This window comes from Plutella xylostella, chromosome Z, assembly GCF_932276165.1.
Source record: "Plutella xylostella chromosome Z, ilPluXylo3.1, whole genome shotgun sequence".
Taxonomy (NCBI): domain Eukaryota; kingdom Metazoa; phylum Arthropoda; class Insecta; order Lepidoptera; family Plutellidae; genus Plutella; species Plutella xylostella.
Window position 1 is genome coordinate 4814284 of NC_064012.1, and position 23911 is coordinate 4838194.

Sequence of the window (23911 nt, forward strand, 5' to 3'; positions counted from 1 at the left end):
CCCCGATACCCCTATATCTTTATCCAGTCTACTTATTAGCTTTATATATATCACATATGAATAGTTTTGTGTGGATGAACATACCCCCTTTTGTTGATCTTCGAGGGTGGGGATGATGTGGGCGGACAGGATGTAGAAGTGGTTCAGAGTCTCCGAGAGAGCGTCCTCGGTGTGGCCGAGAACATTCTGGAAAGGATAATAATAAAGAGTTAATTCAAGTAACATTTACGTTTAGATTAAAATAAACAAATAGTAATTAAAAACTTGCATATGAATATACATATAAATAATATCACAGTAAGTAATATTACAGGTAAAAGTGGTGCATTCTGTTGCACCCATCTCAAAAGTACCCATTGTGAGTTTGTGACTTGAGGTCAAGATAATCAAGATAGATTATACAAATAATTAAAAACTTAAATTATTTTTATCCACCGGGATAGTGGTGGTAACTAAAGTTATGATTCTGAAATTTATGAAATAAGTACTTCCTGAAACTTAGTCATAACATTTCCAGACGAGAACTAAAACACAAATATATATAATTAGGCCTTATTCTTCAATGGTGAAATCGGGCTGGGATGTGGGCTTGTTGGGAACTAGATACATAACACTCTACGTCAAGGATCGTAAACAATTTTCTACTGCTCTACCCAGAAGCAATGCGTAGACTTTCTCATGTTGTTTAGCAGATGGCGCTATACGGTAAAAATATTAAACATTTTGTAACAATCGATATAATTTAATTATTTTACCAACTTTGATGAAATATAGATATTAACGTTATGTAAGCCAAAAGAGTACCCTTCTGTAATCAGTAAATTCAACCACGAAAAATTACGGGGTGCGTTGTCAGTTAAAACTCGACAATGATAAAATTTTAGATGGACATCATCAAATAACGTGAAAAGGCGATCGTCAATACGCATCCATTTTACCTATCGGTATCGTACGTATCGGACCAAACGGATGTTTATAAATGTATGGAGAAGCGTCGATAATGCCGATGGACGCACTTGTGTGAATTTCTATAAGTTCGTATAAATTCGTCCAAGAAATCCGTGGCGTTACAATGCCGAAAGGTAATCTTTAACATGAATGCTCGGGAGAGTCGCTAACTATCGCTACACAGTACACTCTCGCTACAATTTTGCGTACAGTCGTCGAAATATAAGAGGCCCGTTTAGACAGCTCCAAAATGTATGGATGGGATGACAGCTGGTGTCAAATCTAAATCATAAAAATCTATACAATAAGTAACTTTTGATGCTTCAAAAGTTCTTTTTTCTTTTAGCCATAAAATTATAAGCCCAATTATGTATTTCGTCAAGTAAATCAAGAGTAAATAGGAAATTTGTGTAGCTGTCCAAACGGGCCTATTATATTTCGACGACTGTAGTTTTCACTGCTCGATCGGTTGAATCTTACCGCTTGTGGGGTGTTGATGGCGACGGACGAGCAGCCGCCGGTGTCATTGCGCACGATCTGGTTGTCGTTGACGGTGTCGATGATGTCGTCCATGTGCAGCAGGAACAGCTGGGGGAGAGGTCGTCGTTACCCAAGGGGTAAAAGGAGGAGTACCAATGATCCTTTCAAAAGAAATGGTTGTAATACTGTATGGACAATATGGACATATGGTGGAGCGCATGCTTTCATACGAGATGTGACAAGATATCCGTAGCCCTGAAGGCCTAGCACGGGTTGCAAGAACGCGCACACCAAAACGAGAGGCTTCGAGAGCGAGCGCGACGCGACGCGAAACTTTTGTCGCGTCCTGACGTGCGCGTCTCGCGCCCTGTGCAAGGACTCAGACGCGTAGAGTAGTAAGTCTTAATCCACTTTTAAGACAGAAAGTCACGGATTCATGTGTATGATGGGTGGATCATGAACTGTTGAGGATGATGAGCACTACAGCCAAGAGCAAAAAGATATGCTGGCATACTTAAAGGAAACCATCGCAATTGTACGCCAATCACTCGCAAGAAAGACATATTACCTACCTACTAAAATTATACTTATATTATAAACGGCACAATAAACCCAGAATAAGCCACAATACAAAGCTATTTAATATGATGAGTTGATGACAGCAAAATTACAAAGAAAACGTTTGAAATCCTTTGAATACTGTAGGAAAATACGGTGTTTCTAAAAGGAAAACATTAACAATAGGCTAATATGACAATTTTCTATATGGCAAAGTCAAGAAACCTAGCTATTCTCTACACATACCTATTACTACTATATTGTACTGTCTGTTGCATTCTATCACAACATAACAACAAGTAAGTAGAAACCATGACGAATCGGGCAAAAATATTTTTACTGTCTATATTCTATTGTTCAGCAAATCAGCAATACTGAACTGTATTATTTACAAGTTCGTTAGCTTGTCATCGTCAATAATAATACGGAATACACAACATAGTATTAGTTAGTACTATGAAGAGCAACCATGGATCTAGCTAGTATAAGAAACTAAGAACACTAAAGAAGGTATAGTCTGGCGGCAGTTTCATTCAGTACCTCAAACTAAGCTATCGTAAAACCTTAGGTATATAGTTCGATTCAAACAACTTGTTAGTTCCGAAGTTAACAGCTAATGCACTTTTGTACCTTTTCAAACTAACAAACCGCCTATTCATTATTAAAGATTGACAGTTGGTTAGTTTAACCAAGCACAAAAGTGCAATCGGTGCTAACTTCAGGAACTATCAAGCTGTTTGGACCGAACTCTACCTAGTTGTGCAGTCCGATTCCGCTCAAATTCCTATCACTTTAAATTAATGTGCTAATTGCTATATTACCCCTTAAAAGGCATAACTACATCAATTTATTCTTTGGATTTCCTCCTTAACTCAAAACTCAATCAAAAATATGGCTTAAAACTTCAGTTCCACATTACCTGATGAAACGGCACCTTAGCCCCATCAGCTATACCCTGGACCTCCTTCACATAGTAAGGGTACCTCTCCAGCATGTTGCTGAGGGTCTTCTCATAGGCCTCCCGACCCGCCTCTGTCTTGTACTGCTTCTCGAAGTCCCGGAGACTGGCGAAGGTGGCCAGGAACTCCTTGATGACGCCCTCGAAGTTGCGGCCCTGGGGGTTTCAGATGTATATATTTGTTAGTAGATTAAGCGACCGACGACCGAATGGCGTAGTGGTTAGTGACCCTGACTACTGAGCTGAAGGTCCCGGGTTCGATTCCCGGCTGGGACAGATATTTGTTTAAAACACAGATATTTGTTCTCGGGTCTTGGATGTGCCCGTAAAATTGCAATAGGCCCGCCCCCTATTACATAGGGACTAACATAACACTGGCGAAAAGTGGGGGGGGCAATGCCTACCCCGCAAGGGAGTACTTTAGTACAAGGTGTGAGTGTTTGTGTTGTGTAGATTAAGCGAGGCGGACGTATTTTTAAAGGAATTTTAACCGACGTGACGAGGTGTAATGTACCATGTTACACAGCGAGCATTCGTGCAGTCAGTAGGTACGTAGTGTTACAGGAAAACCAGCGAGCAACGAGCCGCTTTTAGAACACAGCGTTGCGTAACATGCACGATGGGAATGTTACATTACAGTCTGTAACGTTGGTCAGTACCCAACTTTAGAACCCGTGATTAAGGTTTTGCTGTGGGAATTTCTGGATTAAAAATAGGTAGCCTATGTGTTAGTAGAGGGTTTTCCTGCATATGAAATTTCGTGAAAATGCGTTTAGTCGTTTTTAGGTTCAACAGTAACGGACAGCCATACAAAGTTTCTGATCCATAATATTAGAGGTAAGGATAAATTTAAACCTAATCCTAACTCTATATCCTAACTAATATTATAAATGCGAAAGTAACTGTGTCTGTCTGTCTGTTACTCTTTCACGTCAAAACTACTGAACGGATTTCAATGAAATTTGGTATACATATTGGTCTAGCTAGACACTGAGTGAACAAAATACTGGCAAGTTATTTGGTGATAAAAGGGCGTAAACTAAAACCCGTGTATGCACTTGAGGAGATTTATTGTAGAAGAACAAAAGGAAACGGATACAGATTAACCATAGACACAAAACATACGTTTAGAAACTTTATGTTCTTAACATACTCCTAACACAGAAAAAAAACAATTGTCTACTAACTTGATTCACATAACTTCATAGTATAGATAACTATAACAGTGGACTGTATGAATTTATAGGTTTTAAACATTTTTATAATAATAAATGTATGTGCTACAAGTTACAACTGAATTATGTACTGTACAGTTAATAGTTTCCTTATTGTTGTATTAATTAAAATAAGTTTACTTTTATGAATAAACTTTTAAACAATGTCTCTGCCTTTGCTTATCTAATTTTTATAACTTAACATGAGTTGTTACATATTTAAAGTTGCACTTTATAAATACAAAATAAATCATGAAATACATAAGCTTAAAGTTGAGTTGTTATAACTAAACATGAGTTTTTACATATTTAAAGTACCTACTTACATATTAGTAACTTTATTCTTATTATTTTATAAAAGTAAGTTAGACAGAGTATAACAAACTTAAGACACTTATCTAATATTCTATTGGCAAAATACATATTTTTGATATAGAGGTAGTATGACACCTACCATTAGCTTTCCTAACTTCTAATGCTCGCACGTTGCCATCTTTACCAGGAAAAATTTTAGTGACTCTGGCCATAGGCCACACCATGGGAGCTGTATCTAACTCTTTTAAGATAACAAGAGACCCTACTTTTACATTTGGTAAAGTATCTTTCCACTTAGGACGATTTTGTAACATATTTAAATACTGTTTCGCCCAATACTTCCAAAATCTTTGTTGCAAGGCAGTACATTTATGCCAAAACTTAATTTGGTTATCAGGTGTGTTCGTGAGATCTTGATCAGGTATACAAGTTAAAGGTGCTCCGGTTAAGAAATGACCAGGAGTCAAAAAAGAAAGATCTTCGACATCGGACGACATTGGAGTTATTGGTCGTGAATTCAAAATTCCTTCTATTTGTACCAATAATGTATACAATTGTTCGTAAGTAAATACTTGAGAACCTAGAATTCTTTTAAGGTGATGTTTCACACTTTTTACAGCAGCCTCCCAAAGACCAGCAAACACTGGGGAATAACTAGGAATAAAATGGAAATTGATCCCTAACTTAGCAGTTTGAGCTTGTACCTGAGACTGGTGTATTGTTGAATTATTTAATTTATAGAGTTCAGTTAATTTTGTCTTAGCCGACTTAAACGTACCGGCATTATCACAGTACACTTCGCTTGGACAATTCCTTCTAGAAGAAAAACGCTTAAATGATGCCAAAAAGGTGTCAGTCGTGAGGTCCGAAACCAATTCTAAATGAACAGCTTTTGTCACAAAACACACATAAACAGCGATGTAGCCTTTAGTCGTGATTACGCTTCTAACCCGAGACTGTTTAATCATTATAGGTCCTGCAAAATCTATCCCTACCTTCTCAAAAGGCCTGCTAGCATGAAGCCTGTCAGCCGGTAGTGACCCCATTAACTGTTTTGCTGTCACTCCTTTAAACCGAAAACATGTTACACATCTATGAATATACCTTTTTACTATTCTTATGCCATTTATTATCCAATAACGCATATTTAAAGAAGATAATACATGTTTTTGGCCTGCATGAAGCAACTTTTTATGTTCATTTTCAACTATTAGTTGAACGATTTTTGAATTTTTTGGTAAAATTATTTGATGTTTTTGGCTATAAGGTAATGCAGAGTTTTGTAATCTTCCCCCTACCCTTAAAATACCTCTTACATCAAGAAACGGGTTCAGTCCTTTTAATTCAGATGAGACTGATCTATTTGCCCGTAATGCAGCAATATCATCTTTGAAATAAATTTCTTGTTCATTTTTTATCAATAACAGCAAAGCATTATTTCTTTCTGCATAAGTTATAAAATTATTTGTAATTTTATGAGAGCCTAGCTTTATATTTTCACAAAATCTTATTACAAAAGCCAGAACTTCTATGACCTTATTAATATTAGAGTATTTCTCTAACAAATTAGAAAATATCGTACCCTGTTTTTGTGATGCTACACAAACCGCTTCACGACACTTTGGATTCTTAATTTTTACCTCAGGTAAATCGTTCTTAAGGACATCAGAACCACAATCGTCAAAACTGTAATTAGTATTGTATACACATGCTGGGCCTGAAAACCATAGCTCATGGTTTTGGAGTTCACTAGGCTTGACTCCCCTACTTAAACAATCAGCCGGGTTCTGATCTGTCCTTATGTATGACCACTGACAGTCGTTTGTATACTGTTGAATTAATTTTACTCGATTGGCTATATAAGCATTTAACCTTGTTGGATCAGTTTTCAGCCAGGCCAATACTACTTGTGAATCGCTAACTAAATGCACATTTTGGATTGTAATTTTATTACTTAAGGTATTATATACTCTCTTCATTACCTTAGACATAAGTAATGCTGCATTCAATTCTAAGCGTGGTATTGACAACTTACTATCTTTTGGTGCAATTCTCGACTTAGAGCAAAGAAGAGACATGCTTACTTTACCATGTTTATCCACTACTCTTAAATAGATAGCACATCCATAGGCAATGGCTGATGAATCTGAGAAACCGATTAAATGTACTTGTTCTTGGTCATCTGTGCATACATTTCTTTTGACTTTGATTGGTGGCATATTAATTAAATCATCATAAAATTGTAGCCATTCTTTTTTTAAAAGTGGTGGTGGAACAGAATCCCAGCCCACACTTGATTGCCACAGTTTTTGTATAATGACTTTGGCCTGAACGAAAACTGGACCAGCTATGCCCAATGGATCATAAAACTGACTAATGAAACTTAAAATCTGTCTCTTTGTCTGAGGGACTTGATCAGGAACTTGACATGATAATATGAAAGAATCTCCTTCAATATCTAACTTTAAACCTAAGGTTTTAATATCATGTTTTAACTCTTTCTCCCCAAAAATCTGCTGTTCCATAGGTATATCAGCTAAGATATCTTTATCGTTACTAGACCATTTATGCAATTCAAAACTCCCTTTTGAAAGTAACTGAATCAATTGAGCTTTTGTTTCAACAATGCTATCCTTATCATTGTCTGTATATAAAATATCATCAACAAATGTTGAATTTAAAAGAACAGAAGTAGCTTTTGGATACTGCTCTTTAAATCGGTGTGCCAGTTCATTTAAGCATCTTGTCGCGAGATATGGACTATTCTTTAGACCATATGTGAGAGTCTTCAATTGAAGGCAGCGAATAGGTTCATCTGGACTGTCCCGCCAGAGGATATTTTGCAGAGATCTTTGCTCTTTGTCCAGAAGCACATTGCGGAACATACGTCTAATATCGCAGACAAAGAAGTACTTATTAACTCTGAATGACAACAGAATGTCAAATAATTCTGGTTGAACTACAGGTCCATTTAATAAAATATCATTTAATGAAATCTTATTGCTTCCTTTCATAGCCCCGTCAAAGACAGTTCTTAATTTGGTGGTTATAGCCTCCTCTCTAATCACCGGGTGATGCGGTAGAAAAAAAACGGCATCTTTTGTTAGATCATAGTCAGATATATCAACATAAGAAGCATGACCTAGGTCAATGTACTCATGAATAAATTTCTGGTATTCTTGAAATAATTCATGATGATTTTGAAACCTTTTTTCAAGATTTAAAAACCTTTTCAGTGCTAGACCAAGTGAATCTCCTAATACATTGTTCACATCATAAATTGGTACCTTGAGGGGCATTGACACTTCAAACCGGTTATCATTTAACTTAATGGTTTCCTCAAAATATTTTTCACAATATAGTTGCTCAGACGTATGTTCTGCAAATATTTCAGGCACAGATTCAGTTTTCCAAAAGCCACTTACTGTTTTACCAATGTCAGTTTCACATTCTTGGCAAAATAATGAAACAGCAGTTCCTTGTTGAGTTGAGCTCGGGAGACTACCTCCTACTACATATCCAAAGTGTGTGTGTATGAAGCAGGGTTGTGTAGCATCACGTTGTTGGAGCTTCTCAGGCTGCGGCAGAAGCACCTGGAAAAAGATATCGGCAGCAAGTAAAATATCTATCTGGCTATTTGTGTGAAAGGAGTCATCGGCCAGCCTTATTCCACTTGGTATTTTTATACCGTTGATGTCAAAAGACTTTTGTGGCAGGTTTGTGGTGATATTATCCACCACTAAACAGTTTGTTTGTACTTTGTAGGGGTAAGCACATGAATATATATCCAAGTTGACAGAATGTCTTACATCCTTCTCAGTGTTCGCTATTCCGACAATATTAATTGTGTTTGGCATGAGTTGTTTCCCTATTGTTTGTGCTAATTTTGTAGTGATAAAGGAAGATTGGCTACCAGAGTCCAATAAAGCCTTGACAATGATCTCTTTGCCGTTTTTGCAAACTAACTTTACCTTAGCGGTGGGCAACAAAACTTGTGATTTGTTGTTCATGCCGGACATGAGTGAGACATTGTTTGTTTCCTTTAGGGTATCTTGATCACTAAGTTGGTGCAGTAGGGAATTATGGCCTTGTTTACAGTTTTGGCACTTGAAATGAAACTTACATCTGCCCTTGTGTGAGTTCAGACATATTTTGCAAAGACTATTTCTATTTACAAACTTGAGTCTTTCATCTATAGTGGCCAGCATAAAGGCTGGGCATGCAAAAACTTTATGTTTTAACTTACCACAGTACAGGCATTTTGCTTCCTTCACAACCACGTTGGACACCTGAAGTTTCCTCGGCATAGAAACACTTTGTGTTTCTCTTTTACCTTCCATGCTCTCGAGGGCAAAGGCACGTTGCTCTAGAAATGTTAGAAATTCGCTCAATGTAGGCTTTGCATTGTTATTATGTTGCAAATAATAAGCTTTACTACTCTCAGAGTCAATTTTCCTAATAAGCAAGCAAACCATCACATTATCCCACTGATCAACGGCCTCCCCTAAGTTCTTTAATGCAGCAATGTTCTGCTTAACTTGTGAGATTAGCTGTCTTAAACTGGAGGCATTAGAATAGCCCTCCATGCCGGCCAAATCAAATAAGCAGAAGATGTGCTCATAAATAATCCTGCATGTGTTATCATAACGATTTTTTAGAATTGTTAGTGCTTCTACATAGCTTGTGCCTACCACTGGTAAGTTTTTAATGAAATCGTAAGGTTCACCCTTAAGGTAGCTGCGCAGATAAAATAGTTTTTGTACATCATCAGTCATTGTGTCATTGTGGATAAGAGCTGTGAACATTTCAATGAAAGGACGATATTCTAGGTAATTCCCATCGAAGGGTTTTATTTGAACATCAGGTAGCTTTATCTTAGAACTTGTGATGTTTGTCCTAACTTGTCCGTCCCCTACACGGTTCCTATCAGAAATTGCACAATGAATTAATTCGATGCAATGGAAGAAACACTCCTCGGTTTCTGTTGGGTCTTCGTCATCCCCAATTACTGAGTTTAATTGTTCGTACTCACCGAAACAAGTTCTTATTCTTTCCTCCATTAAAGATAGCATTTGTGATGAACATTCCTTGATGTAATCTGGCGTTAATTTATTTTTCATCCTTGTGAGGGTTCCCTTGCATGTCCCCCTCTTGTGAATGTTTACCTTTTCCATTGTGATATGCTATTAAAAAACAAATACACGCAAAATAAAGTAAAATGAAAAGCAACAATACACCAGCCTAAGTCACAAGTTTACAAAGCCTAACAACACTTACGTTTATTTTGTTACTTGTTAACTTAATTTATAATACTTGTTAGTTTATGTTACAATTGTAAGCAAGTAATAGGTATTAGTAACTTTTCTTTCTCAATAGCAGAAATTATTACAAATTCGGAAACAATATGGCGAGTGAACAAATTGATTTCTTAATTTTAGCGTAAACCCGTAAGCGTATGAGCGTCAGTGTGAAGTTAGTTGTAGACCATAGACGTCATAGACAGTAGACACTGCGCTGTGATTGGTTAGCAAACGCCCGACAGTAGCGCCAAGTTTGCACCAAAATTGCAACTAGCGGTGATGATAGGAACTTCCTCGATGGTTTTGACTCGTCGTAGATGATGTGAAGTTAGCGCCTTTTCTGCTAACGTGGCGCCCCCTGCTGACAATCGTGTAGCAACCTCCTTAGGCGGGAAATTGAAATGATGTCTTGTTTGGAAAGACGTCAATGGCAAGATGGCGCCACAATGAAACGCAAACGCAATGAGCCGTTTTCCTTGACAGCTGTCAGTTGAGTTTTTGGGTAAGCCGATAGATGGCGTGAAAACGTAGTGTACCAACTGTCAAAAATTACATAGAGAGCAAAGAGTACTAAACTCAGAATAAGAACTCACTAGTTGTGATGGTGGTAGCGCGAGCCACAGATTAGTCGAGCCGTCCTTTCCGAGCCGATATAAGGCTTGGGATCAGGGATCCTTGGGATAGTGAAGTATTCTGTGAATAGTTCTACCCGCGCGAGAACAGATTTTCTATTTTTATTTATGTAGGATCCCAAAGAAATACTTTCAAGACCAGATGAGAATGTGTGTCGTCGCAACTTGTAAAAATATAGGAAATCATAAATTTCCAAATGATGAAAGCCAAGCGCAACAATGGATTAAGGCGACTCGGAAATATGTGCGAAATATTTATTGGAAACTGCGAAAACATTCATGGTTGTGTTCGGATCATTTCCTACCAAGTGATTTTCATCATCATCAGCCTATATCAGTCCACTGCTAAACGTAGGCCTCTCCCAAAGCACACCACTGTATGCGATCTTTAGCTTTCCGCATCCAATCATAACCAGTCACCTTTCGCAAGTCGTCACCCCATCTAGCCGGAGGGCGTCCCACACTACGTTTGGCTAGTCGCGGCCTCCACTCCAGACACGTTTACCCCATCTGTCATCGGTTCTTCGACAGAATGTGAAAAGCCCACTGCCACTTAAGCTTACTAACTCGTTGAGCTATGTCGGTGACTTTAGTTCTCTGTCGGATTACTTCGTTCCGGATGCGATCTTTCAGAGAGACACCAAGCATAGCTCTTTACATAGCTCGAGTGACCTTCAGTTTGTGAACCACCCCCATAGGTCATAACCGGTAGGACACACTGATCTATTCATTCAGGTAAGTAAAATCATTCGCGGTAATGTAAATTGACCATTGTTACATAACATGATTATGTTATGTAGGTAGCAATCTAACATTAGCATTCAAACAGGTAGGTAGAGTTGCACATGACCCATCAAGTAGGGTTGGGTTTAAATTCATTAAAAAGGATTTGAGCGGCATGTAGAGGTACTTATAGTTTTTCATATTTTATATGCACTAGGCTGCTTGCTCAGTCAGTATATACCTACCTACACCTATATTTAACATATAATCTTAATTTATTATTAACCACTTGCTGTGGCAAACAAAGAAGATTAAAGAGTCAATTCAGACGTAGCACAATCACACCACAGCCACAACCAAAACCACGCCGTGTGGTCGGGCGTATATTTTGTATTGAAAATGAAAATGTGGCAATTCACACGACCACATCGCAACCACATCACGTCGGCAACGCCGCCACGCGGCGACGGCACCGCGGCCACCTCCTCTCCCTATTACTGCATACGACCACGTAGTTACCACATCGCAACGACAGCGACTACACAACCACATCGACATTTTGTCGCTGCCACAACGCAACTGCAAAAAGCCGCTGCCACACTATTCACACGTAACCACAACTTGACCACATTATGTCGCTGCGACGTGTTGTGGTACGTGTGAATTGACGCTAAAGGACAATGCGGTTCCTTCAATATTTTCTTGGACTACACCTTGCGTCTACTTCATAGAGAAAATATAAATAATGTACTCTGTGAATACTACGTACCTACGTCACTTTGACATTTCGTTAGCCTCACAGAATAAGATGTGAGCTTCTTCTGAGGGTTTGAGAGTTGGTACAGACTCAGACAACGCCATCTATTTCTCCAAAAATGAACTTCTTTTTTTTTTTAACAAACGCCTCATTTGTTTTGCAGCAATATTTTCACAATCACTTGTACGTATAGACGTATAGACGAATATTGATGCACAGAGCAATATAAGGTTCGATTGCACTGTACACTTTGCTCCTTACAATGCACCCAAATAATAATTATATTATAGTAGGTGCTTATGACTCCGTCACACACGCGGCACTCGCAGTTTACATTTGCAACAATAAAAATTCTTGAAGAATGACTTTTACACCACACTTTTTTTGAAATTTTTGCGTTGTTATTATCACTTTAACCGGTGATGGACCATGAACAAAATACTGGCAAGTTATTTGGTGATAAAAGGGCGTAAACTAAAACCCGTGTATGCACTTGAGCACCACTTGAGGAGATTTATTGTAGAAGAACAAAAGGAAACGGATACAGATTAACCATAGACACAAAACATACGTTTAGAAACTTTATGTTCTTAACACTGAGAAAGAACATAGGCTACTTCTTTATTCCGGAATTCCCACAAGAAAACTTTTTAAGGCGAAGCGAAGCTCTCGGGTACAGCTTGTTCAATATAAAGTACATTTATCGGACTTCAGCGAGCTATATGATGAAATTGCAACCTAGAAGTTAAATATAGCATCGAAGCGTGTATTTTTTAAACAAGGGAGAACTCTGTAAAATTTTATTGTCATTTTCTCCGTTTGACTCTTTTTTTGATTCACTCCAGTGATTGTGTTTAACTACTAGGCACTCAAAGTTTCTACCATTTCTATTTCTTGGAAACACAGACGTACGTTAATTAAAAACGTGCTTTCTTTACATTTTCCAAAGGATGCTGTTTATTTAGAATAGTTATCTACAATTGTTTAGTTTTGTTTTATGGTTCCGTATACCTCAAAGGAATGCAAAAAGATTCCTCATAATATCACTTTGTTGTTCTTATGTCTTTCAGTATCTGTCTGTTTGTTTGTTGGTTAAAATTTATCTCGAGAACACGTATCTGTTATGATGAAATTGTAGTGGTCACGTAGCCCCTGTTCCACAATGTCTGGTTAGTCGCTACCTGTCGGATAAAATACATGCTGTCACTGTCTAAAAAATAATAACAGAGAGTGACAGCATGTATTTTATCCGTCAGGTAGCCACTAACCAGACATTGTGAAACAGACCCTTAAAGTTTTAAAAAATTATAACATTTCAACGCGGCATTTACGTGGTGAAAATTTAATGCGAGATTTACCTACGTAGTCAATATTTAACCCAGCCTATTCAGCATTTTGATACTGTGAGAAGTTAGCCAAACCATGCATCGCTTGTCGTGCCGTCCAAATCGCGTTTAGTTGTCGAGCTTTATAAAAAGCTAACGACAGAGAACGTGGAACCACTCAAAAACTTAGTTTTTCGGAAACTATATTGAAGCCTCTGCTTTGTCGATATTTGGCGTATGGTGAAGGTCAACCCTCTAACCGGCAATTGGGCTATATCGTAAGTGACGTAAGTTTGCATTTGTGGTGTAATAAGGCGATTCACAAACGCACGGCGACAATCTAGCCATGTGACCATTTCATAAAGAGCCCGTGTGTCTAAAATAGTTTTTTGCTTACCCTTTACTAAAAATTTTAACGTTAGAACGTTTAACGTATTTGTGTATCTGTGTACAGCTAAACCGATCTACGATTATTTTTGTTAGGACTATTCTATAATGTTACCCCGACTGTTTTTAATCATATTTTATCAAAATCGGCTTATCCGCTGGAGGTTTTAACGTTGCATTGGTTAGATTATTTTTACTTACCACATCGAATCCCACATCGTAGTGCGAGCCCACCACGTGTATGACAGGGACGACACGACGGCGGCCTATGTCCTTCTCACTCAGCACACCTCCTGAAAATAAGAGGACGATTCTTAATATTTATTTTTATAGGGTTAGCTTGGGTTAGCTTGTCTTCTATGTCAAATTGACTGCTGACAATGCTTCGTCAGCAGCAGCGGCTGCTACACGGGTTCGTAGCAGTTCGGTATCCACAACGATAAACTCGTTTCATGCGCGTTCCACCAATCAATATAGTGCGAATTCCACATTCAATATTGTGACGTTTATCTTATGGTATAAGTACACTCACGGGCAATGAAAAGTTTCCACTGAGAAAAGCGCCAAATTACTCGTAAACGGAAAAGGCTAGCTTAATGACGCCTTCTGCAACATTGAAGTACATTTAACTAAGCATTAGGATATTACCAACTAAAAACAATAATAATTCGTTCAAATTTTAATTTAATTATTTGAAAAAATTGGGGCTGTTTGGTGTCGACATTTTGTGAGTGGAACTGTTTCTTTGCCCGTCAGTGTATGTATTTTACAAAGTATCCTACCTGGATCATGATCAAAAAGTAAACCAAAAACTATACAGCATCAAAAACAAATATTATATTTGCAGAATTTCTACCGATTCCGATGCATGGTTTGGCTGTGTATATGAATATATTTATTTTTGAACGTATTTTATTTGAATAAGGAATCCAAGCCCCGGAAAAACAACATAGAATTGAAATTGACAACCGGCAGCTTTTGGATGATTTATTAGTGCACAAATAAAGAGTGGCATCGGATTGGCATAGCGAAGGTTTTTTTTAAGGTTTTCATTAGGTAGCTTTCCTCAGATGAGACGCTATTCTGCCGTTTTCCAAATGACAATGATGACGTGACAGGAGGGTACTCTATATTGACGAAAAACGACCGAACGAGAGCTGTCGTGCAATAAAACAACGTGGCTCGCGCAGCAGATATTATTAATTATTATAAGATTATTATATACCAAACTATCTGAACGATGCTGACCGTACTGTGTCGATGATACATTAGTATTAGTATAGGTCATGTTTTTTTATTAGGTTACATCTGAATACTAGCCTACATATCTGAATACTAGACTAGAATATTTGTCCTCGCAGATGCATTAGTTAAGCTACCGTTATACGTTCATAATTCATTAAGTATTTATAAAATAAGGCTACGTTCACATTGCCACTCTAAGGATGCAGTTTCTGCAGATTATTAAGAATATAATTGTAATTATGTAATTTCGAGTTATTTAAGTACACCTTAGTATTCGTAAAATGAAATGTATTGTTTAGTTTTTGATGCATTTTGTATGCTCTCTGCAATACTAGTAATAACATATCTGAAACTAAAAAGGCAATTCATAGTTCTGGTAAATAAAAACACATTTGCATACGATTTAACAGATAAAGGACGAACGGAACCGAAAAAGCGAACATTAGTTAGTACATTTTTGTAAAATGAATATATTTAATTATTTAACCTTCACGTAACTAATAAATGATTATAGTCGCGTGAATATAATAAATATTTTAAGGTAGGTCAGTTAGCGGAAGAGTTTATGAACTGCTGACAGCGTTCAAAAATATAGTTTTTAGGGTTCCGTAGTAGACTGGCAAAAACCTTTTAGATAGGTAAGACCACGCTGTCCGTCTAATAATAATCTGTAGCTGTATTACCATAACCACAAAAGTAAACATTAACGTCAGATTAATAAGGTTTAAAACGCGTTTTACAAAGAATAATTATATTACAAGCAAACCATACATATTTGTGTGCACTGATTTATACAGAGTAGGTAGTAAGCTCAGAAAATTCCCACCTAATAATGCATTACGTTTCAGATACAATAAAACTTGTAAAACAACAGTCCAAAGAAGTAGATAGTCCAAAAGTTTAATCTTTTGAACCTTGTCAACCGATTAACCGATAACCAACCGATTTTTTAAAAGGATGAATAGATCGTTTGTTATGTTTGTTATTTTCATAAGGTACAAAAGTGTAATCTCTCCAAAATTTAGGTCTAGTTTTGGTCATGTCGGTCCACCGATATAGTTACATTTATTATTTATTTATAGTATGGTTTTGTAGTCCATCCACATCGAAAAGATACAGAATAGGACCCTTTTGTGTGTAAGTCTGACTGAAACTTTACCAGCATTTATATTTCCTTTAAAAAACTCCTATCATTATCTCCTAATTTTGAGATGAATTTGTGAGCAGAGTTGTATTTGTGGCAAAAAACGTTGTCATAAAAGAAACAATTGGTAATCTGTGCCATTAAAATAATGACTGTATTGTTTGTTTATCCTGGTATCGTATACGATACATAGACCTGTTAGTTGTACTGCACTTAAATATAGCATTTTTTATATAAGTGTTAGGTAGTTACTAATACTTTTATCTGACAATTATAGATAACTATAAGTATATACATACAGGGTGTTGCAAAAAGGGTATACTAAGCCGAAACCTACATGTGCAGCATGGTATATATAAGCCTGAAACTTAAATCAGAATTTGAAAATTCGCGAATTTTTTTTTTCATTAGTAAATATGCTATACGTATACAATAGTAGGTAAATAATACTATAAAAAAAAAAAAAAAAAAAAAACACGCACTCACGCCTTGTACTAATGTACTCCCTTGCGGGGTAGGCAGAGGTGCATTGCTGCACCCACTTTTCGCCAGAGTGTATGTTAGTCCCAATGTAATAGGGGGCGGGCCTATTGCCATTAATACTATAAGTTTGTGTTAAAAAACCATGAGAAGATATAGGATTCCTATAATAGGAACTTATATTATTTTCAAAATATCTATATCCGGTTTGAGAAAACTCTTTTACTACGTTTATAGGTACTTAGCAATACGAAATACTTAGTAATTTTCCGTGCAATTTAAATCCCATCACCTATTGGTTACTATATCTACGCAGATAAATTCACTTTAACCACACTATGCGTCATCAACTCATCACTCACCACAGGTCATAAAGTCACTCCATCACTCCATAAATCACACCATAAAAAAAACAAAAACAATCGCCACAAGATTTCAAAAAATTCGCCGCGCAAAATGTTTTTACTCACCGTTTGCGTTGATGGTCCTCATTTTGGACACTGTTTGTTTTTTTTTTTATTTTAAAATTCGCGCGCGGTTTTATTTTATTTCTTGCCAGCGCTTAACAGATACTGCATAGAAGTGCACGAAACACCCGCTTATAGGCTCGAGGCAAAGGCTGACGATTGAAAACGTTCCAAAGGCTGTTAATTGTCTTAACCACAAACTTATGTCTATGATTCCCATTAACATCTTTTGAAGGAAATGAATTTTAAATGCCAAGTTCAGAGGCCTATGAGTTGGGTGGCCGTTTGTTATATAATAAGTTAATAAGCATAATATTACGCATAGCAGTGGTGAATAAAATAATAATCAATAACGCAAAAATTTTGGACGAATATTTTTTATTATTTATTCGTTTTTAATGCACAGCTTTGAATATTGTTTTATGTTAGTTAAGTAGGTAGGTACATACCTATACCTATGTATAATCTGAAATATAATAACTTTGTTTGCAATGTACGGTGGCCTGCGCCTAAAACTATAAAGGCGGAGTTCTTAAAATAGCGATCTCAAGCTCACATGCTGCTCAAGCACATCCACATAAACACCACTGCTACACACATCACACAACACGTCCCCGGATTTATAACAGATGTAGCTGGTCCCTTTATCATCAGGGATCGCTATTTTAAAAACTCCGCCTGTATACTTTTAGGCGCAGGCTACCGTACCTATAAATAAGCTCTACAGCATTAAATATTTAAGCCTAAACAAATAATTTCTTACACATAATGCCATTTGTACCGTCTATGTTGTGCATATTCTATTGTAATTTCTGTATTTGTGTGCAATAAATAATTATCTATTTATCTATATATAATCAGTTTAAGTTGGCTGAAAACTGGCCACATGATGTACTTAACTAAATGACTCATATTTATCGTTTTCCAATTTCATATCAATCTACATATAATTAATAAATAACAATTATGCTGATATCGACCTCTCCCAAGCAGCATCAATCAATACGCTATTATGTCCTTGGTATTGCATATCCAGCCACAGCCATACCTAGTGGCTTAGCCATTAGTCACCAGCCAAATTTTCGGTATGTTGTATTATACACCAGCAATATAGTCTTGTACTGATAAACTTCCATCCTGCATAATATGTAGTAAGGATGTATACTACTACTGTGTATACTACATAGTATAATGTATAGATTTTATCATTCTGGAATCACGGTGTAATGAAGCACGACACCAAATGCTAACGAAGGGAAGGGTTCCCTCAAGGCCTCTGATGCAGATCATGACTCGCTCTATTTCTATATTATGAAGCAGGTAGATATACAGGATATATATTTATACAGGATATTTAATTTCGTCGCCGGGTGACACAGAGGTTTATTCTAAACAACTTTTGTTCTATGACTTTCGAAAAACTATGTCGGTCACGTGACTTTTTACTATTGTCTGTGCAACATCAGCGTGAAAATCACTCACAAAACCAACGCCTGTAAAGTAGGGGCAGCTTTAAGTAAATATTTAATGATTCCCAGAAACAAGCAGAAGTGAAATTAAACCGAGAAAAAATTGTACAAGCAATGCCCGGAAGCTGGGAAAAACCGGAAAACACAATTATTTATAGTGACCATGACTTCATTTGGATATCAAAATACAACCCGATCAAAAGTAGAATTCAAAATAGTTGAATTAAATTAATAAACCACAGTGTTTTATGTCTCCTTGGCTATTGAAGAATAAAAAAGAACGCATTTTCAAGTTCATGGTCAGTTTTATTTTTAGATTTAAAAGCAAAATGTAAGTCAGGGCTTACATAATATGTAGTTTAATTTTAGCATTCGGATGCCTAAAAATAAACATAGTATGTACTAAATGGTGTAAATTCAGGTTTTGGTACAATTTAATGTACTTAATTTAATCTGCTTTTAAAGAGAGCGTGTCATGGCGGATCTACTTCCGACCTCCTTCCATATTTTATAGTTAACAAGGATATTTTCGTAAAAGGAAAGATGAGATATCTTTCTAAATAGTATGTACAGGGTGAATCTTTAAGATATCGCGCGGAAGGTAAGTCTACCCGTATCCGATAAGACAACAAGTAATAATATTAAGTATTATTTATACAAAAAGGTACACGACTGACACGACAAGTCTATCTATAGAAAATAATATCGGATGGTGATAAGTCAACTGTTGTTAGGACAAAAATATATAATACAGGAAATAATATATTTGATTAAAGATAAATAATATTTGTTCTCAGGTGTTGGGTGTTAAATGTATGTCTTGCCTTTAACTTTGATTACAGAACCAACTCCGAAATCCAGAAAAATCCTCTCCTTACTTTGTTAATTCAGGCAATATTTACTGTTATTGACCTGGCAAAGACACTCATATAATTTCACGCTGTATATAAATTTACAAACATTAACTTACTGAATAATATGGATGAAAACAATACGATACATACGACCTCTATCATCGATAGTTATTAGTTACTAGGGGGAAAATGACGGTCGGAAAGCAATGCCACTGATGGATTTCTATTGAAGTTGATGTGGAAAACAGTAGTTTGATGGCACGAATGTAATTTGAATGAGAATGTCTCCCACGAGACGTCGTCGCGTGCAACAGCTTGTTAAGTGAACTGGAACCGGGGGGCGTACCACCAACTCTTATAACGACGGTGGGAGATTAACTTACGGTACCTTTATATCGCTACATGTTTGTTTATACAATGGAAAAGTTCCACTTATAAAATGGCCATATCATAATTTATAATCATTCATAATTTATGTTATGAGCAAGAGCAGTGAAAAAGTTCAAGTAGCTAATATCACCGTAATTTGGTTCTTAAACGTAAAACTCCTGCAATATTAAAGTGCATTTAACAGTACATCTGAATATTACCGAAACTGAAACTAAAAACGTAAACATTTTAATCTAATTCAAAACTGTGTTCTTAAAAATTGGACCATTTAGGGCCACTTGCAGAAACATATTAAATCTAGATTTAGTATCAAATCTCGATTTAAGAAACGTCAGTCCATATAAAATTTGACACTAAATCTAGATCTAATATGTTGGTGCAAGTGGCCCTTAGTATCTATGTATAATTTGTAAGTAAATCTTTTTCATCGCCTGTGAGTCTAATTGATTGTTTATAAACCTCGCAGTAAGGCCCCCGATTAATCTAGTTAACTTGATTTCCAGGTGCACCACTTAATGTGATGTCGCACGAATGGCTGCGACCTACAGCCGTGAGGACACGACGGTGCCCTTACCCGCCGCCATTCATCACAAATATTTCACTTATTCATACAAATATCCCCCCCCCCGTGGTCGATAGTAATAAATGAGTTGCTTGGATACCGGACGGGGCAGTAAGTTAGCTGCATGTTTAGAATTAATATGGATGTAATTTAAATACTTCCGATATTTGATAAACATTGCTTTCTCCTGATGATACGCAACAACGAAAAGGAATTACTTATACCATTGTTTTAAATACAAAATAATGTCTGGAGAACATTAGTATATCACATCCTAAGCCTAACTTCCTAACTAATATTATAAATGCGAAAGTAACTGTGTCTGGCTGTCTGTTACTCTTTCACGATAAAACTACTGAACGGAGTTGAATGAAATTTGGTATAAGTACATATGGTCTAGACTAGAGTCTAGAGTTCTAGACCCTGGGAAAAAACATAGTAATAATAAATAATAAAATAAAAAGAAATTTTATTGCACAAAAAACAGTTTAGGTACATACATTTTCCGTTAAGTACACTAATATTAATATTATATATAGGCTAACTAAAACTTTTTAAGGCGAAGCGAAGCGCGCGGGAAAAGTTAGTTTTGATATTATATGAAAGAGCTCTAAGGTACGTACTGTTCGACTTTTAGTAGGTACGAGTATGCAATGCTTATACAATTATTATACAACTACCTCCCTTACACGGTACAACTATAAGGTCACTGACTATAAACTAGAATTTTGGAGTAATACTGATAATATTATCATAATAGTGATTTATAAGACTATTTTGTCATGATCTTAGCGATCTACACGTGAATTACACCTAAAGTGGCTATGCAAATTGTGAATTGTAATTGTAAATTATCGGTAAATTTGGATAGACCACAAACTACAGCGAGGTACCGGGTCACAAAGTTCACGGGCCAAGACCAAGGCCTATTTAGCATTAAAAATATGAAGAAATTGTTAAAACTTGAGAGTAATTACCGTGGGAGATAGTTATTACAAAAATAAATAATAATAATATAAAAAATAAAATATACTACATTAGTATTATTGGTACAACAATCAAGTATACTGATCAATAAAGGTACTATTTTCATATGATTTCATATACTTATTTCATTAATATGTGCCCGACTTCACTAATCACGTTGACTACCTTTTTTTTTAATATTTCGATAGTATTCCGCATCATTCTAGATGTGCCCTACAACACAACTTGTCACTGTCACGTGAGCACAAATGGACTGAGAAAAGTGGGTGACTAGCATGCGAGTCAACTTTGCCTACCCCTTCGGGGATAACACTCATTTAATCTTATGTACTTGTATCACTTGCATATAGTGGACCTATAAAACCAGGTACTTCATTGAAACTTGGAGGGCAGATGCAAATATCATAGTAAACCACTTTCTACTATTGATAGATAATGTTATATGAACGTATTTGAATACATATAGGTACGGAATCGGTTTTGCATACTTAGCCGTTTTAGTCACTATGAAAGACGATGCATTGTATCTATCTTTATCTATATAACCTGAAGAGCTGGTGGTTTTATTCAAATCAAATGCTGATCTTAGCTACGATCTTAACCTTAAACCGAAAATATGGCAAATAACATAAAATTTAGACTCATATAAGTTTGTCAATTATTTACACTATAAGAAGCCCTTATAAAAGTGTCACCTGAATTCCAATTGAACTCATTGCTATCATAGAAATAAATCCGTAATCCAGTATAAAGGTTTGCCTTTTAAATATTTGTCGGAAACTCGGAACCTACAGTGTAGGTACTACTAAGTTACCGGATATCCGTTTATCTACTTCGTGATGATAAAACGATCTATATGGAGTAGTGCAGGCGTGGTTTTAATAACAACAGTGTATAAGTAAATATTATTTAATAGCAATTAGGTAAGTTATTATTAAGAACACCAATAGTTTCTAAGATAAAATTCACGGACATTATGAAGCGTGCGAAAGGAAATTTTAGTTATTATACTAATTCGTTTAATCGTACAATCGATCACATCCACTAATGTTTACTTGCACTGTCAACAGTTATGTGTTTTTTAATGACTTCATTAAAAATATTATTTTCTGTTAGTTTAACTTGACACTAATAATTTAAATGAGCTTAAATACTAGCATTTTGAGTTCGAGGTAAACTTAGTGATACTATAGTACTGTTCTCAATCACTATGTAATTTAGATAAACCGCGGCAATTATTTGAGACTTCAACCTTGTGAATGCGTGTGCCATCAGGAACTGTTATAGCACCTCTTTATGACCTTCAGTTGCACATCTAGATATGTGAACCCACCAACCCGCAGTGGACCAGTGGTGGGAAATGGTACATGCTTAGGAAGGCAGTTTCGACCAAGTATATGGACAAAGGTTGAACTCGAGAGAGCCCCCAAGTAACATTTTTGGTTTTAGAAAGGTTTTGAAAAGGTTCTAGAACCTTTGTATGGAAATCAACTCGTGAGACTTAGAAGTCTCGATAACCTTATATTAACCTTATATTAACCTCCTGAGTGCAAAAAGGGCCCACGTTTTAGAACCTTTCTGAGAGCTACAGCAAAACCTATAGCTCAAACCCAGAACCTTTTGAACTTCTTACACAGAACCTAAATACAACCTGCACAACCTTAATTTAACGTTAACATAACCTTGGAAGACGGCTTTTAAGTTCTAAATTAGTCCTGGATGTAACTCTTCTATAACTTGAAACATATTTGATGGATATTTGTAATGCCTTTCCAGGACTCTCGGGTTTTAAAATGTTTCTGTGTAAGATTTTATAATAATTATAATAAATGGCGCCATTACCTGACACTTTCCAAGATTCAAAATGGCTAACTTGTAAGTGTTGTATTAATACAAAATATAGTAAGTAGTTAGGCTGAAGTCAGGAAATATGAAAAACTTTGCGACTAGCACTTTATCGTGGTACTTTTGAATAATAGTTCTGTATACGTGACGGGCCTTTTGTAAATAATAAATTTGAAGATATTTTAATTTAAAAAAATAGAAAAAAAATTATGTTTGGTGTAAAGTTATATTAGAAATAAAAGTACTGTCTATATAAAAAAACATATATTTGGAATAGTATAGCATACGCTACTGAATTTTCCCCTACTTAATTAAAATGTATCTTTTTACCAAGTTTTTTTTTTATTTCAGTGAAAAAATATGGCGGCCGTTAGGAAATTACTAAAAAGCATTAAACATATTTTGAGGATGCCTCTAAAGCTTTAAAATATTCTTGAAAGACTTAAATCATGCGTTTAGCTCATAGCCAGTGCTTAATGCTTTTGGTTTTCACCAAGTAGTCCTAATTTGTTTGCCTAGACAACTCTCATCAGCCTAAAGGTTTAAGATAGGTTTTAAAAATTACTTATAAGTGATTTCAACATTCCATAACTTTATGGTTGTATTGAGGTTAAAAATTTAACCTTAAGCTCTCACTTTAGCATAAATGCTAGCTTTTCTAGAACCTTATCGGGAGTCTACGACAACTATAAGATCCTAGAACTATATGCTCTTGAAATACAAGTTAAAACAACGTTAATTTAAACTCTTATTAGCAGCTCCAAGCTTGTATTAATAAACAATTGGTTTTAGGACTTATTAATCATTCTCAAGTACTCAATATGACCAGATAGCAAAGCATTAACCTTTTCACAACCCTTATAAAACCTAA

The 23911-nt window shown here is 36.2% G+C and overlaps 2 protein-coding genes across 5 annotated transcripts in view; both read right to left on the bottom strand.

The window, feature by feature from the left end:
- LOC105381556 (isopenicillin-N N-acyltransferase) overlaps window positions 1-23911 on the bottom strand; it is a 33175-nt gene that overhangs the window by 3048 nt on the left and 6216 nt on the right. For 2 of the 3 annotated variants that reach the window (XM_011551314.3, XM_011551313.3), the window contains exons 2-5: window positions 13799-13890; window positions 2906-3100; window positions 1429-1536; window positions 85-186 (exon numbers count right to left, since the gene is read on the bottom strand). In XM_011551314.3, coding sequence (XP_011549616.2) covers window positions 85-186; window positions 1429-1536; window positions 2906-3100; window positions 13799-13890 — 497 coding nt within the window. Of the gene's footprint in view, window positions 1-84; window positions 187-1428; window positions 1537-2905; window positions 3101-13798; window positions 13891-16936; window positions 17065-23911 lie in introns of those variants that run through there. The other variant, XM_038121901.2, reaches the window with a different exon arrangement.
- LOC119693979 lies at window positions 7899-9748 on the bottom strand. 2 transcript variants are annotated; one of them, XM_048632952.1, is made up of 3 exons: window positions 9506-9748; window positions 8720-8839; window positions 7899-8066 (listed from the first exon to the last, which is right to left on the bottom strand). In XM_048632952.1, the coding sequence occupies exons 1-3, from the start codon at window positions 9645-9647 to the stop codon at window positions 8047-8049; spliced, it is 282 nt and encodes a 93-aa protein (XP_048488909.1). In that variant the 5' UTR covers window positions 9648-9748; the 3' UTR covers window positions 7899-8046. The 2 variants fall into 2 exon arrangements, with proteins under 2 accessions (XP_048488909.1, XP_048488908.1); XM_048632951.1 differs by lacking the exon at window positions 9506-9748 and having other exon boundaries at window positions 8720-9337.